The sequence below is a fragment of the Ptychodera flava genome, chromosome 20 (genome assembly GCF_041260155.1).
Source record: "Ptychodera flava strain L36383 chromosome 20, AS_Pfla_20210202, whole genome shotgun sequence".
In the NCBI taxonomy this organism is placed as follows: domain Eukaryota; kingdom Metazoa; phylum Hemichordata; class Enteropneusta; family Ptychoderidae; genus Ptychodera; species Ptychodera flava.
This window is the reverse complement of record NC_091947.1, coordinates 17,059,293-17,076,885: the sequence shown is the minus strand read 5'-3', so window position 1 is coordinate 17,076,885 and position 17,593 is coordinate 17,059,293. Positions and strand designations below refer to the sequence as shown.

Genomic DNA, 17,593 nt, shown 5'->3' with positions numbered 1-17,593 from the left:
TACCGATGTACAGCAAGGTGGACCTGCTGTCTCATTTCTGACACTCAAGGTGAATTTTTATCTATAGCCCTGCACGAACCACGGCGACCATACACCTAACGGACACCCCGTGTGACTTTATCGGCGTCGCTCTTGCCAAAGAAGGCGTTGGACTCGAGCTCAGCAAATGCAATAGTGCTCCGGTACCATCATACGACACCTGATGACTCTGTGAGCTCACAATGCACGTGAAGAGATACTTCATCCTTGTGGTATTTATCGCATGTTTCGGAGAGATCAGTAAGTTGGCTTGTCGGTGTCAGGATAGCCTGAGATCAGAATTGTTGTCAATGTATGAATGAGACCATCATATACAGTGGCATGTCAGTGAGTAAAGACTTGTAGCTATTGACGGTCAATGCAAAGAACGCCCGATAGCGGTATGAATACATCACCATCAGTCTTCGTTCACACAGTAAGACGCACTGACGGCAACATGTACAGCACTTTGTACCTTAAGCTTCGTTTGGACCTCGACCGAGTTATTAAACGTTCTGGAATGAGAGAGAGAGAGAGAGAGAGAGAGAGAGAGAGAGAGAGAGAGAGAGAGAGAGAGAGACAGACAGACAGACAGACAGAGAGTTTATAGACAGAGACAGGCAGACAGAGAGGGGATGGGCTTAGCGGTACGCCGTGACCGGGAGTGATTACTCACGCCTCTATAAAAGTCAAGTCATTTCTCGCTTGCACCTTACCTCTCTACAATACTGGTAACGCAGATGAACTTGCAACACTTCTATAAGAAACAGTGGACAATGACAATTTAAGAATCGCTTTAGAGTTATATACTGCACTTGCTCTTCAGTATTCGTAAGAGAATGGATTTACAGTTCCAATATCCACAGAGAAATTAAATAACGCTGTTTGTGTAGAAAGCTATTCGCAAAAACAGAACTACTCGTGGGGAGGCGGAGGAAATCTGCAAATGTTTTTTTTGTATTCTTCAGGTCCACGGGTGTTTTATTGTGGTGGAAGATATAGCCCCTCTCTAAATATGCTTTCTTTCGAAACTCCTTCCATCGGAAGTAGAGGATTATATCCACCGAGTGTCGTTTGTAAGTGGGTTTTCAAGCCGCCCTTGGGAGACAAAGGAAGCATAATCTTCGAATACTTCGACCTAGAACGGACTGAAAACTGCAAGTAATTATTCTAAGACTTTTTGATTCTTTTGATTCTCATTTTCTTCGTCTTCGTCGTCTAATTGTCATTACAGCTTCGGAATAACATGCGGAATAAGGAAATATGTTAAACTTACTGTTTTCACATGGTCATGAAACATGAGGTAACTCTTCAATCATTTGAACGACATCACAGTTACTTTACGAATATGTTATTCAAAATCACCTGTGGCGCAGTGCTATAATTGACGTTTTCTGAGTGGATGTGGGTATCCGTGCAAGAAGACTCAGCATAAGTCACCACCATCTATGTTTGGTAATTGCTATCGTCACTATTATTAGTCGTCTGATTTCTCAGAAGCAAAAAACAATGCGGTCTGAGAGAGAATCATCGGGTGTCCCAATAAGAGAGAGAGAGAGAGAGAGAGAGAGAGAGAGAGAGAGAGAGAGAGAGAGAGAGAGAGAGAGAGAGAGGAGAGAGAGAGAGGAGAGAGAGAGAGAGAGAGAGAGAGAGAGAGAGAGAGAGAGAGAGAGACAGAGACAGACAGACAGACAGACAGACAGACAGACAGACAAAGAGTAACATTCCGACTCTATGCATAATAATTATGTCTTAGCAACGACTCTATGCATTAATAATTATGTCTTAGCAACGATTATTTGGAAATCCGGAAAGGTCGGAGGGACGTGTCACCACTTTACGGCAAGTACTGCGGTACAGATATACCCGGAATGATAACCATTGATGGCGATATATACGTGAAGTTCAGTTCCAATGACGTGGATCAGAGGACTGGCTTCAGAGCACACTATAGGGTAGGAGGTAAGTTGAAGCAGTTGAAGAAATCCATGAAGGCGATACCTTTTTCTGACATTTTCATCTGGCAAGGGTGAATTCAAGTTTTGTCTCTGAGACACCCCACCCCGTGTATGTTCTTTCTCATTATTTAGTAAATGTTTCAAAAATTATCCGCAACAATATTCTCAATGCAAATTTCCACATGCTTAACCTGAGAACATGTTTCTGTTGTTTGAATTCAATATAAGAAAACATTACGATAGCTTTGTCCTACCTAATCATGATGTACAAATGCAACCACTGGAGGCATACATTGTTGTACAGTTATCGGGCAAATATACTAGTTATGTGGTCAGCAGAGAACGAATAATTGCTCACCAGCCATTATTTCCATACCAAGATTAACAAAATCCGTGAAAGAATATTTTTCTTGCAGAAAGATAATGTGATAGGCCAGAAAGAATAATTAAACTTTTGCTGGAGTCTTCTCTTCTACGTGAGCACAATTAAATTGATTTTTTTCTGCAGTGGTGGCAAATAATGTTTCCTCTTGATTAAGTTACCTTTAGGGCATTTTTGTTGTGCATATTTTCTTACTGTATCCGAAACAATGCAATACGTTCTCATGATACGCTAAGTCAAGACAAATTTGGAGGGAGACTTTTCTCCAAAAATGCATCCGAAGATAAGGCTGGTAAGCTCAATAGCGTGACTAAAATTAACTGTACCACTGGCACGGCAAGAAATGGCGCTGTTTGTCTGGTCAATAACGTATGAAAATGCCCCGTCTTCAGAGTGTTACCGCGATTTCAGCGCTCTGGAGGGTAGATTCGCCACACCTAACTTTCCGAACAAATACGTCGAAGCATTGTGTGAATGGAAGATCAGAGTGCCAAGTGGATTCAGAATACGACTTGAATTCAAAGAATTTCACATCGACGGTGACAACAGGTCATTATGCTGGTCAAGAGGTTACTACAGTCCAAACACTGGTATGGTGATCGTCCGGGAGGGGCTGACACGTGACGGTTTGTTACCATTAAGTCATTCAACCATCAACAAATTAAAGCTTCATTAAGTAATTGTGACTATTATACATTATTTTGTACTTTTTGTAGAATACATTTTCCTGTCTTACTTTCAGCGAAATCGTGCCGATATGTAGTGTTAAACTTGGCAACACAGCCTGTATATGTTTAGTGTCATGTACTGAATTTTAGTCAGAATTCTTGTTCCTTTGTCAACATTTTATTACATATTTATAAAATGCATATTGAAAGGGGCAATACCGCATATTTTAATACGCTTTTGGGTGATGAATAAATGTGAAAAAAATGAAAATATTATCAAAACTGACATTCATTGTCCCTTTAAGATATTAGAAGATTATGCACCACACTTAGTCTTCACATAAGTAATATCACACTAAATATCTGCAACCTCTTGTAAACTCTCTGTAATTTAAGAAAATTTTGAATGTTTAACTTATCATATGAAGTGCATCCTCTCCAATGAGCAGTATAGTATTTAATAATTATGGCAATTTTCCGAAGTGTGACGGTTCAAAGACTGCTTGCTACTCTCCTTTATTCTGTAGTTGCAATGAGAATGTCAAACTGTCATTAATGTACTTGCTATAGTTGCACAAAGGGTATATTTCAAAAGATATTGCGAAGCCATCCCCTTCGCAACTCCTTTCTTTCACTTTCACCTCAGACTCCCGAACACTCGCCCGTTATTGTGGGATGTATGCACCGCCAGTTCTGTCATCCGGCAATGAATTACTGGTGACTTTTGATGCACACGAGACGGCATGGGGAGGAGGTACTGGTTTCGAGGCCTTCTATTACGCCGAACGTAAGTCAGAGCTCGGAGGTACCGAATGTAAAGGTCGTTTATGGTTACTTCCTTGTTTTATTAGAACTGTCGTCTCCTTTAACAAACTGCATTGCTACTTATACTAAATGCAAGGGCGTCTCTCGATTCGGACTGAATACTTGTGTTGCCTTCATAGAATAGACATAGCTCAGTTTCTGCAGTAGATTGTTTACTCAGCCTGTCGGCACGGGCATCTTTAATGCGCATATTGATCAACTAGCTTTTTCGAAACTTTGTAGTGAAGTATGTTAATTGATTCAAACATTTGTTTTTCACTAAATAGGGCCTACATGTGAAGAAAGAATTAATATCGGGCAGCCTGCTCCAAGCCATAGTACCTTGTATCCAAAAATTGGTAACCTTACAACGCACAATTACCCTCATTCATACCCGGCAAACCAGGACTGTATCTGGGTGATAAACTCAAGAGAACGTCCACTATTGCTTAACTTCACGGACTTCGATATTGGCGGTGATGCGGCTTGCGAGTAAGTTGTCAGCGTGTGTAATGTATTTGTTTAATTCATGGTCACTTATCTGAAAATGTTTCATTTTTATTGCGTGTTGAGCATTTGTTTACCCGTAGACGAACCTACCATATTTTAATATGCATGTTGTTTCATGTGTTTTTTCTGTCAATAACATCGACTTACCTAGTGTACGTGAACCTCTGTATGAATACTTTAAAAATATGATAACTATAAACCAGAAATTTATTCGGCGAGTGCTTTTTAAATATTTGATATATAAAGCCACAGAATCAACAATCATCAAAATTTTACCATCCATGTACGTTCGATTTGTCGGGCAAATTTATGGCATTGGCACTTCCTTAGATAGCCTCATCACAATGTTTCAGGGATGAGTACGTTGAAGTCAGAGATGGAGATACCGAAAGAGCACCCGAATTCGGTCGTTATTGTGGCAGCAAGCATCCAGACCAACTGATGTTGAGCAGTGGGAGGCATTTATACATTCGGTTTAAAAGTGGCGGCGACGTTCAAGGTCATAGGGGATTCCAGGTGGAATATGAAGAAGGTATGTTCGATCCAATTAATAAGCTGTGGCCAATCAATGATAATTCAATGTTTCATTCATTTGTTCGTTCATCGTGCATTTGTTCGATGTTTCGCTGGTTCGATCGATCGTTCGTTCAGACAATTTTGAATCACACGGAAATTTTTCGTGACAGTGTTTCAAATTTACTTTCAGTCAACTCATGCAATAAAGATGTTAATCAAATGTGGTACCAATTTTGAATATCAATCAGTCTTAATTGTGTATGTGTACTACTAATGCTCACTGATTTTATTTATGTCCCCCGTGTGTGCCATGTGTAAAATGGTATGGCAAGTTTGATATAACCTGATTGTTTGCGACAAATTTGAGGTTGTTCAGATAAGGATTGTAATACTTGTAACCTCTACACATCTTACTAACACTGCAAGCACACATGAAAGTAATGACCTACTTCGAAATCATGTCATTGCCACACACTTACAAAGTTTGTAGGGAATGTCGACCAAGTCTTGAGTGCTCACTCAACTTTTTAATTTTGAATAGAATGTTGAAATTCCGAGCATCACATTAACCTTTTGTACTGAGGTTGTTTTTAAATACATTGAAAATAGACATTCGTCATCAAGTTTAAGTTTAAGCCATCTGATTTAAATCGTAGGGAGTTTTAAATACCTCAACGGTTCAAGGGGAACTATCAGTGAAATGAGAGAAGAGATTAAATGGAAAGGCTATATCCAAGTGCCATCTGGATACCAGGTGTATCTGAAATTTCCTTTCTTCGACATGGCGTATTACACAGTCGATGATCATTTCTATATTTACGATGGACCCTCCACGAGTAAGTTATCAAATAGTAATCTTTCTGAATAATCATAAATGTGAAACCATGTTTGAATGACCTGAAAATGTTTCATACAGACTGTGACTTTTTAAAAGTCCTGTTGTACGAAAGTCTCTAATCATTAATATAATTTCTTTTCATATCTATATATTTCTTCGATTAACAAGTTACGACTTTCAGAAGAGAAAGAACTTTTTTGTAAGTGACTGTTTCTTTTTTAGAATTTCCACTTATTGCGAATTATGAATCAACATATGCACCCCCTGTCTTAGCAAGCGGAAATAGTGTTACAATCCTGTATAGAAAGTATCGGACTGGTGAAGGAACCGGAGTTATTATTAAATACGAAGCTGTCGGTAAGTAATGAATATTAATGTCACCAAGATTTTTTTTATTCCGTTCGAGTACTCATGTCCATTTAATTGGATTCACATTATCCTCATGGATGTCAATGAATGGTGTGACACAATTACATAACTATACACATTGTCTTCTCTGAAAAGCGTTTGTCCAATTGGTTTCAAGTTTGATACACGGGTAGTTAGGGGTGATTTTAGACTTGCTTAAAATGTAGTGATATTTGCATATGTATATTATTTGATCAATTAATTTTTCCTGCTTTGGGTCAAAAAATCTTCTCTAAAGTAGCATTTCCGATTGATTTGAAACTTGGTACTTAAGTTCCTTGGACTGCCTAATTGTAATCATGCTGGAATTTGCATTATTTGTATCAACGGGAAATATTTTATTTCCTTCTTTTGTAAAAACAGTCTTTTTCTCTGAAAATGCTCTTTAGATTGTTTTGAAATTTGATATAAAGGTCTGTGAGGATGAGCTATATCAGTTTTTACAAAGCTTTAAATATTCTGCAAAAACTGTATTATTCAGGCATTTTCTGCTGTTTTTAGCTTAAAAGTTTCAAAATCTTCTAGAATATTTTTGTTTGATGGATTTTTATGCAGGTTTGTAGCAGTGAAATTATGATAAAACTTGCCTACTTCTATTTAAGGGGAACTGTTGCCGGTTTGGTGTTAGTGCCCAGGCAAAGTTCCCTTGCAGTCACAGCAAGCATCGATATACAGTGTATGCTAATGATCACAGGTGGAACTTTCGCATACAAAAAAAAATCTACCGCACATTCAGAAATTTGCTTCAGATATTCAAATATGTCACATGTTTATCAGTATTACCTTAATTGACAAACCAACCTCACTTATTATCTTAATCATCTTAAATATCACAGTGGAGTTATATCGGCAGCTAGGTCGCATGTATTAACACTGTGTGCATCAGACAATATTTTTATACGAGTTAGAAGATCCACCAGCTGTAATATTTGGTATACGTTCCTGTATTTTTGTTCCCTTTATAAGATGCAGTTTCGCGTTCTACACCGAAAAAAGATTGATATATACTGAGTGCTCAAACAGTCTGTATATGCGTAATATCGAATGTTATTGTAACACGATTGGAACTAATTTGGGATAATTGGATGGTGAAGTAATGTCGATTTAATGTACAAATGTTATCTCATCTGCTTTTCTTTTTATATGTGTTTTTATTAGTAATTTGCGATATTGCAACATTCAGCTATATGGCACCTAACACTTTTGAGAAATTTGCAAAATATCAAAACCCAATAAACTCCAATCATTGCCAATCGTGTTTTGTTTGTTATCGAATATTATATCATACCAGTATATTGATGGCGCTAATGCAGCGATTCGATTGGTCGACACGTGAAAGGAGCTACGGTATATTCGTGATATACCACGGCTAACACACGCGCGAGCTGTCGGCAAGAACAAAACTCCTTTTCTTACGTTCCAATACTGTTATGATAATAATAGCAATGACTCACACCAAGCGACTGTATGCCACTCGATTTTGACCAGGTCACTTCGTTTATGCACTCGCTATCGCTTGTGCATATATGTCGTGAACTGGTCAAAATCTCGAGGTATACCGTCGCTGGGTGTGCTTTATTGCCTGAATAGTATGGACTGCAAGTCATTAATCAACAATGACATTGCATATCTACAGACGGTGTTGTGTTGGCAAAGTCACAACTTTTTCACTTAATATATTCTAAGAACAAGCAGGAGTTTTAACGTATTCGTTATCTAAAACAAAATTGAAAGTATGATCAAAATAAGAACACGATTGGAACTAATTTGAGATAATTGGATCCTCATAATTTTCAAATTTCGCAAAAGTGTTAGGCGCCCTATAACCGTATGTTGCAATATTACTCATAAAAACAAGCGTGTATTTTGGTTATATTTGCAGATTAAATCGGCATTACTTCCCCATCCAATTATCCCAAATTAGTTCCAATCGTGTTTATATTTCCCCCAGAAACATAAATGAAACTTGAACATATTTACATCACAAAAAGAATACAATATATTCATATCAGTTACATTAACGTAGTTGATAAGGTATGATAACAGTCTGGTACGGACCGTTAAATAAGGGTAACGATAAAGTAATAACTGAAAAGTTCAACAGGACTATTCAAGTTCATGGTTTAGGATTACTTGTAACACTGCAATTTATATTCGAATATAATGAAAGATGGATGACAGTATACACTCCGTTCAAATATCATGAACAACTTCTTAGTTGTGACTTACAGCTGTCCTTGTTGTCATGATACTTGCTTAATGTCTAGGTACAGTTGTAGGCAAGAAAATTCCAATGCTTCAGCTTGTACATCTGTTTTCCGTTTTATGTACTGCATAGAACCAAGGTGCTTGGAAGTGCTAAGAGCTGAGTCGGGTAACATTACAAGTATTGATCCTGGTAGTGATAATGGAGATATCGACATGTGTGAGTGGAGGATATACTCGTACACAGCCCCTATGGTGGTTATTGAAGTCGTAGTACTTGATTTAATGGAGAGTGAAAACTGCAAGTAAGATAATCTAACATTCCCTGAGTTCATTTTGAGCAGATCTTCGCTCAGAAGTAAAATTGTACTAATAGGAAGCTCTTAGCGTCAATCTGGCCCATTGCTGTCACTCTGTCAGTATATTGCAATACTTAGCACTTAGCACGTTAACAGTTCAAAGTTCATGTAATTGCATCGCTGGTTTGTGCCTGTTCTGTGGCGCATAGAGCGCTGACTGTTAAACTAGTATGCTTAATGAGTTTATTTAAACATGTACACGACAAGCAAGTTTTATCCCCCAAAAATCACTCCGGAGTGATTTTTGGGGGATAAAACCTAACCATAATCATCATACCAATATTTCTTTCTAAGTGTAACTTCAAAGATGACATGTTGTCAAGTTGCTATGAAGAATCATCAGTAGAAGGAACTAAGTAAACACACACACAAAGAAACAAACAAACAAACAATAAACAAACAAACGTACACACAATCACAGTATAATTGAGTGGTATCAAATTAGTTCAAGTGACCACGGGTAATAATTGTAAAGCGCCTTGATCACAATTTGAGGATATGAGCGCTATCTAAGAACTCACCATTATTATATAATCTAAATTTTAAAAGCCCCTGTGGAAACATCTGAAGACGATATTCAATCCCCTGGAACCATTTCTCTTTTGTCAGCGACGAATACCTGGAAATCACTGGATCACGTTTGAATTCCTCGGTCGTCGATCGATTTTGCGGTACTGTGGCCCCTGCAGTCATGACGTTGGAAAATGTATTTCTGAAATTTCTACCCCGCTCTCAAGGACCAAGTGGCAGTTTCCGACTGACGTACAGACCAGGTAAGATGAAACGACGTGTAAAGCAGTACAGTAGAATAAGATTAAACTATGTGCACTTGAAAAGTCAGAAAAGTATGGAAAGATGAGTCTCTAGACTGAAATGTATTCAAATAATTTTACGAAAAATTGATGGCCGGTATCAAATTTCAATAATGGTAATACCAAAGTAACTCATACAGCCCGCATTATGAGTTACAACTACAGTTTTCACGTCTGTTGTGTCGTTTTATAAAGCGAACAGTCATTGCCAAAGATCTTTCATACCATTTGTTTTAAGGATGCTTAAATTATGTCATGAGATTTGTAACAGCTTTAGCAAAGCATTTGGTATCCTGTCCTGATAAAGATGGCTACACAGTGATAGCTTACGGATATTGTCATCACGTTGTGACGATACCTTGTCATGCGATATAATCTCTTTAATGTCCTACCATAGGTTGTGAATATATCTATGAGGGCAGCGACGAAGGCACTATTAGAATACCGACCCCTGAAATGCTGAGACATTTCTACCGACCCTGTCTGTTTAACATCACTGTAAGCGAGGGAAATCGCATATCTATGTATTTCACCAAGTTTGACATTGATATGCGCGAGTACGGTTTTCGGACCTGGAAAGTGGTGGAAATTTTCGACCGGCAGAGCATGGGTGAGTGTAACTAATTAAGTAACCAATATGCATGCATAATAGCAAAATAATAGACCATATCTGAAAACACTGCCGTTTCCTTGAGCGTCACACCCTTGAAGCAGAAACACAAGGAAGCACGGGTTATGCAATTTTAAATTGATAAAAATACACATACAACCGAGAGGGCAGTGACACTGACTTGTCGCTGATCATCCATCGAACTCCCTAAAAGTTTTCTTCATTTGTACATGTATATCTATGCAAATTTCCGCCTGTGACATATCTTTCACATTCTGCAGCGAGTAGAAGATCACAAAAGAATAAATATGTGTAGAGCAGACAACAATGGTCATAATTGTAGAAGAGAAATTTGTCATAACCTGCTAATTTTTGAACAATCAATAATGAAAGATTCCATTCATGGTATATTTAAATTTCGGATTACAGAGCGCTCACAATGTGGAAAATAATTGGAATACAATTAACGGTCACAACCATTTTAACTTGCTACGTAAATTTTCTTAAAACTTGCAGAACCGATAGCTGGTTTTTCTGCACGCGTACAGCCTAACACAATGGTTTCCACCGGCCCTATGGTGACAATAACTATAAATCTTCTGAACAACGACGCAGATATGGAACTTACTTATGAAGCAGGTAAGACGACGAATTTTTCAAGAGATGGGAATGGCTTTGTCGATTCCAGTATGACCGCCAAACTCCAAAACCTATTTGAACGCTTTTTGCAAACTTGCAAGTACTTTTACTTATACTTAGGATGGTATATAAAAATTTTCACCTCAAATCATTTTTGGCTCTGGAAAAGAAGGCTTTGTAAATTTCTTTCATGGTTATTGTCGGTTTTCTGCAAAAACCAATATGGCCGCCAAACCACGTGACCAATTGAAATGGCTTTCATAAACTTGCCAGCATTTGCACTAATGGTGGTATCGGAAATATTACGACTCAACTATCATAATTGCTGTGGAGAAGAATATTTTTCTAGAATTAAGATTTTTTTTTACAATTCCAATATGATGGCCGCAATATATATATTATCAAATTGTAGTGGTCTATATTCAAGCATAAATAATTGGAACTAATTCGGGATAATTGGATGGTGAAGATGTCGGTTTCATCTGCTTTTCTTTCTTAAAGGGACAAAGTCGGCCATTTTTCATGAATTTTGCTTGATACGAGATACTACTTATATTATTTGACATGTCGAAAGATACTGAGTGAATGTGTTACCATGCATATATTTGACCCCAGCTTAAGACACGATACGTCAAACCATGGCGAAAATTAATTAATGGTCATGACCATTAATTCATTTTCGCGATGCTTTCGTTTATCGCACAACTGCATGTCTAATCTTCAGCTGCGATGAGCAGTGCAAATGTTTGGAAACGTTTGGTTGCGATTTTAGCTCACTAATACAACGCCCAACGTACAGCGTCTCAAAGATGCATACACGGAAACATCAAAAGGTATTGGATTACACAGTTCGTAAGTGGAAAACTGCTGAGTCAATGTTTGGCTAACACCCTGTTTTTTGAAAAAAAAATTCCTAACGCTAAATTTCTCAGACATTGGCTTATCCGTCTGGTATTCACAAATTGTCGGTTTAATGCTCAAATCAGCGACGCCCTTATCTTTGACAAGATGGAAATTAAGTACAATTCAATTCGTCCCTTATTTTTGTCGCCCAAGCAGAGCCAAATTCGATACCCCCGAGGTGTTTGGTAGCGGACATGACCATCACTGATGACATTGAAGGGTACCTCACCAGTCCAAGGTACCCAGATCCATATCCCAGAAATCAGGATTGCGTTTGGACAGTCAAAGTAGCGGATACTCTTTCGCACCTATCGCAAGTTTTGAGATTTCAAGACTTTGATGTAGGGGAGAGAGATGAGGACAACGAATGTGGGTGAGTGACGGTGTAATTCTAAAACAATATAAGAACACACATTTGATTGAATTTTATCGACCTTCTAGACTCTGCCATTAGCAGTTTTGCGTTGCAATCCAATTGAACCAGGTATTATATAAGTGCTTTATGTATAACACTCCACATGCTCGTCCTTTTCCGTGTTTGTTATACTATCTAACGTGGGCGTTGCAAAAATAAACTTGAATTTTACCAGGCTAGTTCTCAAAACAGTTATAGTGCATGGTGCCAGTGTCTGCACAAAAAGGAGCGAAACTGCGATTAGCAAACCCAATGACACTCTCATTGAATATTTGTTGTGACTGAGCTCTTCGAGTTCCGTCGCTGTTAAGAGTGTGAAAATTCACCGTTTTCGTTAGAGACTTGTCGCTCATCACGTTCTGACCACCAACCATTATAAAAAGCTGTATGTATGCATTCTATGCATGATCCTGTGACGGGCTCTTTTCCCCTAAACTCTTTCCCTGGAGCAATTGACTTTGAAAAAATAACCTACAATGTCGCTTTTGATCGAGCCTTGGCCAATCGGCACTGTAAATACTTCCTTAGTATTTTGCCACGTGACTTGTTCGAGCGAACCATTGAATACAAGGAGCGTGTAGCATGTACTATTTTCACATCTACCGCCGCAATAGAGAACTCGTTCGAAGAACTTGGCTGGGGCCCCTTAAGTTATTGCTCGAAGTCTACTTCCCCTTCTTCTTTCTCCTCTTCTTCTCCTGCAGATTCTTTGTCGACATAAAACTCAAAAAATCGTTTCATGTAAACTTATACAACTTGCAGGATTTATAGGATCATATGAGTACCCATGCACCTTAACCTTGAAATTTCAACAAATATTCGGTAGCTCGGTAGTAACTTTGTGCCGCACGTTGCGGCGTTCGAATCCGATGGACAATGTACCCTATTTCATGCAAACTTTGGTAAATCAGATAATAAAGCATTTCTAATAATAAAATAAAGAATATAATTAACGGGAACTTTAGCCTTCTTGCCAAGGTTGCAAACCTGGTGGTGACAGTCAAATTCTGTAATATCAAATTCTGCCATCCTACACAAGAAGAATTTGATATACATCGGTTCCCTCCTTAATAGCTGCTTAATATGAGGAACTTTCTTGTCTGGCCTTAAAAAAGCAAATAGTTTCTTATCACAAAATGTCACCTGAAAAGTTCATTTTACAAAGCGGAATAATATGAAAACAAAGTTTCGGCCTTTTCGTAAGTGTATTCAAGTTTCGATTGTGCTAAAGAGAGTTCAATATAAACTTATAGGAAAAAAATCAAGAATTTACAGTTTTTTAGAAATGGATGTAGACCTACACCTGAAGAATTTGACATACATCAGTCATAACAATAAATAGCTTTTCATTTGGTCATTCCAATAAGTTGGTAAAGCATTTACCTTCCCCAAATTGTCCCGCCAAAACTCCTCATAATATCTGAAAGCTCTCTCAGTGTATAATTGGAAGTCACGTCATTGGATAGGAAATGTGGGCACAAGCTCAAAGTTTTGGCCACTAAACTCCCCAGAGTTGTACCTGGCACAGAATTATGGGTATACTGATCTATCTGCAGGGATGACTTTGTCGAGGTGTACGATGGACTTACGACTTCGTCTAGGCTTCTTGGGAGATTTTGTGGCTCAGCTGAAGATCTTCCAGAACTCTTAGTCTCTAGAGAGTCTGCTCTAACCATTCGGTTCCATTCTGGTGACACAGGTGGGGGAAGAGGATTCGAGATCAAACACAGCAGTGGTAAGTTTTTGATTTTTCTGAAGTTATAAAGTCATTTTCACTACCGCCCTATGTCACCGGCGTTGTTTTTGTGATTATAGGACTTGCTTTCCTCCTAGTCCGCTGCCCGACACCGACAAGTTACATCTGATAGCAGCCTAGCCGGACCAAAAACGCCACGTAAACAGAGCTACTAAGGTTGACTCGTAGAATGTGTAATATTTTTACACAATTTCATCCTAATTTTCAATTAACCATAACTATACACAGCGCTACAGGCACGTTCATGTAAACTCGGGTCAAAGAATACATTTTTACACTTCGACGCATGTGCACGACTGCAAGCGCAAGCACATATGAGGCTAGAAAATGTAATTCAATGCAATACGGATTGAGTAAAATATACACTTAAAATGTTCCATGTTTTTCTCTGTTTCCCCTAGATTGCCACAAGGTCTTCGAAGAATCAAAATCGGTAATACAAATAGATGCTTCGGGGAAATGGAGGGCTGATCTATGCACTTATGAAATAAATCTTGGCAAGCACAACGGCGTTGTCCTGGATTTCACAAATCTAAACATTGGCCGCGTTTCACATTACCCACTGAAGCGACAGCCTTTCTATTTAGCAGTGAAAGTTGGCAAGTCAAAAGGTTTGTCAATATATGTGATTGTGAACTAAGAACATTTTCCAATGGTATTGTTGACATCGCCGAATTGCATTTGAGACCATCGCCTCGTTCTTTTTACTGATAAATATTTCTAAAGGAGCTGAAAAGAACAATTTTTCGAGAGAGATAACTGTGTGACTCACTACGCCTACAATTTTAAGTGGAGAAAATTCAGGCAAAAACATGTTATTTTCATTCACACAATCTCGATAAACTTTTCTACTAGGTATACGGTTAGACTGTTTCTTTCTTCACAGATCTCGTCGCTACACTGTTTTATCACTATGCTCCCATTATGATGGTTCCAAATGACGTCATATATTTAGAACATCGCAGCTCCAGGCATCACAGAAGCTCCTTCAACGTCACCTATTACCGAACAAGTATGTTACTGAGCAAATATTAACTTTGTAGCTAAACGATGTGTACATTACGGAGCACTTTATGGTGAGATGACTTCTGAGTGAAAGTCGAAAATTTGCAGTTCTGGTAATACATGGGCAATAATATTACTTAGAGTAGATTACTTTTGAATTCATTTTTCCTTGCTATTTCCAAATATCTAACTATTGCGGGGTATACTTTTTACTATACGATATTTTTGGCAATGAGTGAAGGATCATTTGCCGGTTCAAGATGTCTGGGGAAATCTACTTGTCAAATAGATTGGCATAATTCTTATACCTGATTTTAAGTGACTAGGCAATATGACAACGAAGCTGACAATAGTGTTCTCATGCTGGAAATAACGGCCAGCAAAGATGAGCTTTTCTTAATGTATCACCAAAAGTGTTAGCGATTTAGTGCAATGTTCGTATCGTACGCTCAAATTCGCAACAAATGATTGTCCTACGTATTGTAAATACAGTTTCATAAGCCCAATGTAAACGCTGAAATTGACACAATGTTGTTCATGAAAGATTTTCCCTGAAAAATCGAAGTGTCAGAGATACAGTTTCATCTATTTCACATTCATCACATATGCAAATTAATACGTTTGAAGTGATATGATAATCAACTGAGTTTTTTTTGGCCGTCTTTCTCTTTCTAAACTTGACTACAAGCAGAAGTGAATTGCTCTAAGGCGATTGGAAATATTGAACTGAAGCGCGACCGAAACACGATACATGGTCGCGTTGTCAAAAGAATCGCTGTACCTGAACGATGTGAATGGGCAGTTGTGAACAAGTGTGGAGGACGAGTGCGACTGCTCGCCAAACATCATTACAGTCAATTTTTCAAACGTCGATTTCCGGAGGACGGCTGCAGGTAAAGCGTTTCCATGTCACAGTTTCGCGCTCTGCAAATATTTGCATATATCTTTGATTGATTACCATTATTTTGTTATGACTAATGTAGGACGACAAATAAAAACTATAATTATGACCAAAATACAAAACAAGTAGCCTTTAGCCCGTAAGTGCGCTTGTTCCGCTTTCCAAATAGCGCATGACTTTAGTGAGTGTTGTCTGGTGTACGGTTGAAATGAAAAAGTCCAAGGCGCCCGGATAAACTGGTTTTACCATTGAATTTTGTTGTGTCTGTTAGCCATTAATTGGTGAGTTAATTATTGATTCGTTTAGTTTGTCAATTTGACAACAAAGAGGTATTATAACATAAGAAAAATGAGACGACTAAAAAAAAGTAAACTGGAGACAAGTCTCAATTGTGTACTCTGATTACAAAATCTTAAGCCATGTGTTGACTAATAGAATTCAAAGGTAATCGCAAACATTGTGTATTAATTTGTGGGTGAAACTGTACGAGTAATTGAAGACACGTTTTACTTAGCTGACAAATACGATATCCCAGGTGATATTTTGTCCGTATATTTTGAATTAGCGTTAAATTGTATTATTATGGATTTCACACATCACTCATTTGAAAGATTTGGCCAAGAGTTTTAAAGTTGGTAAAAGTAATTTATTGTGATGTACAAAGTTGTACTGCTAATAATGGTTGGTTGCCGGTTTTGTTTTAATAACCAAAGGGGTACGCCGAGATTACCCATTAATGTGTTATTTTTTGTGAGGTTCGTGGACGCATTGGCATGTAAAACTCGTTCATTGCTACTTTAACCGCGTCATTGCGAAGACGTATGGGGAATGATAAAAAATGTAATACAGCGAATGTATGGTCCACACTTAACTTTAGATTGGCAAAATATAATCGAGATTGATGAAAAGTCGCCTGGTGACATGTTTCTCATTATCTTAATTGTTAAAAAGTCTGTACACAAATATACGGCTAGTTTTCAATCGGGTTCGAACCCGCAGCATACGGCATCAGTCGCCTAGCGGAGAGGCCACAGAGAGAACCGCTCGGCTAAATCTCCACTCCCAAAAAAGAATGGTTCAATAGCCAGCTAAGTTGTTACATTTTTCTGACTGAGACCGCTCCACACGTTGTAGAGTTCGTGAAGCACTCAACGCACGCATGCTCACTATCACACATCGCACATACAAACTTTATCGAAGCGAAGAACGATAACAAAATGAAATAGAATTAATTTCCATTTCATTTTATTTTTAAGTTACCTGTACGTGTTGAGGCAACAACTCATAGAGAGGGAAAATCATGGTATATTTTCGGATGAGAGTCATCTATAAAAGAGTTGTTTAAAAAATCAAGTATTTTTCCTTTTTATATCACTCTGCAGCGACTTCATTGAATCCCCTGATGGAATAGGTCAATACGGTGCTACTGGAAATAAACTCTGTCGGAGCCTTCAATCGAACATGGCAAGTATATCGACAAGTGATGTGTTGGCGGTGAAGTATGTGGCTGGAGCAAATCGGACTTTCACGTACTTTGATACTGAATATGCCATCTGTAAGTGGTGATGAACTTAGAAAGAAGTTCAAATTTTATTCTTGATTTTAAATTCAGCTTCTTTCTCTTAGGTCAAATCGGGGGAAATGTCGCCTTAGACAGCAGAGATGTTGAACGTTTCTAGCAAATACTCTGAATATCCCGAATTTTTAATCAATACGAGTATGTCATTATTTAGGATCTAAAGGAAAGCAAAATTATTGTCATGTACATCTGCAACGTTGTCAGGTGACAATGTCGCTCTTTAAAGTCTTGCTGGATGTTCTCAATGACAGGGAGCTAAGATTCAGTGGATATATATACCATATTACCCGATATGAGTTCGCAAATC

General features: G+C 38.2%; 1 protein-coding gene across 3 annotated transcripts in view; it reads left to right on the top strand.

Annotated features, from left to right (window-relative positions):
- LOC139120177 (cubilin-like) overlaps positions 1–17,593 on the top strand; it is a 56,846-nt gene continuing 39,253 nt past the window's right edge. Inside the window, exons 1-19 of one of the 3 annotated variants that reach the window (XM_070684338.1) lie at positions 1–279; positions 987–1,179; positions 1,808–1,980; positions 2,751–2,984; positions 3,673–3,813; positions 4,118–4,322; positions 4,694–4,872; positions 5,513–5,692; positions 5,917–6,051; positions 8,441–8,612; positions 9,276–9,439; positions 9,876–10,088; positions 10,605–10,727; positions 11,787–12,003; positions 13,602–13,780; positions 14,203–14,412; positions 14,688–14,813; positions 15,498–15,699; positions 17,090–17,262. In XM_070684338.1, coding sequence (XP_070540439.1) covers positions 222–279; positions 987–1,179; positions 1,808–1,980; positions 2,751–2,984; positions 3,673–3,813; positions 4,118–4,322; positions 4,694–4,872; positions 5,513–5,692; positions 5,917–6,051; positions 8,441–8,612; positions 9,276–9,439; positions 9,876–10,088; positions 10,605–10,727; positions 11,787–12,003; positions 13,602–13,780; positions 14,203–14,412; positions 14,688–14,813; positions 15,498–15,699; positions 17,090–17,262 — 3,277 coding nt within the window. In that variant the 5' untranslated portion in view covers positions 1–221. Of the gene's footprint in view, positions 280–986; positions 1,180–1,807; positions 1,981–2,750; positions 2,985–3,672; positions 3,814–4,117; positions 4,323–4,693; positions 4,873–5,512; positions 5,693–5,916; positions 6,052–8,440; positions 8,613–9,275; positions 9,440–9,875; positions 10,089–10,604; positions 10,728–11,783; positions 12,004–13,601; positions 13,781–14,202; positions 14,413–14,687; positions 14,814–15,497; positions 15,700–17,089; positions 17,263–17,593 lie in introns of all 3 variants that reach the window. The other 2 variants (XM_070684336.1, XM_070684337.1) reach the window with 2 other exon arrangements.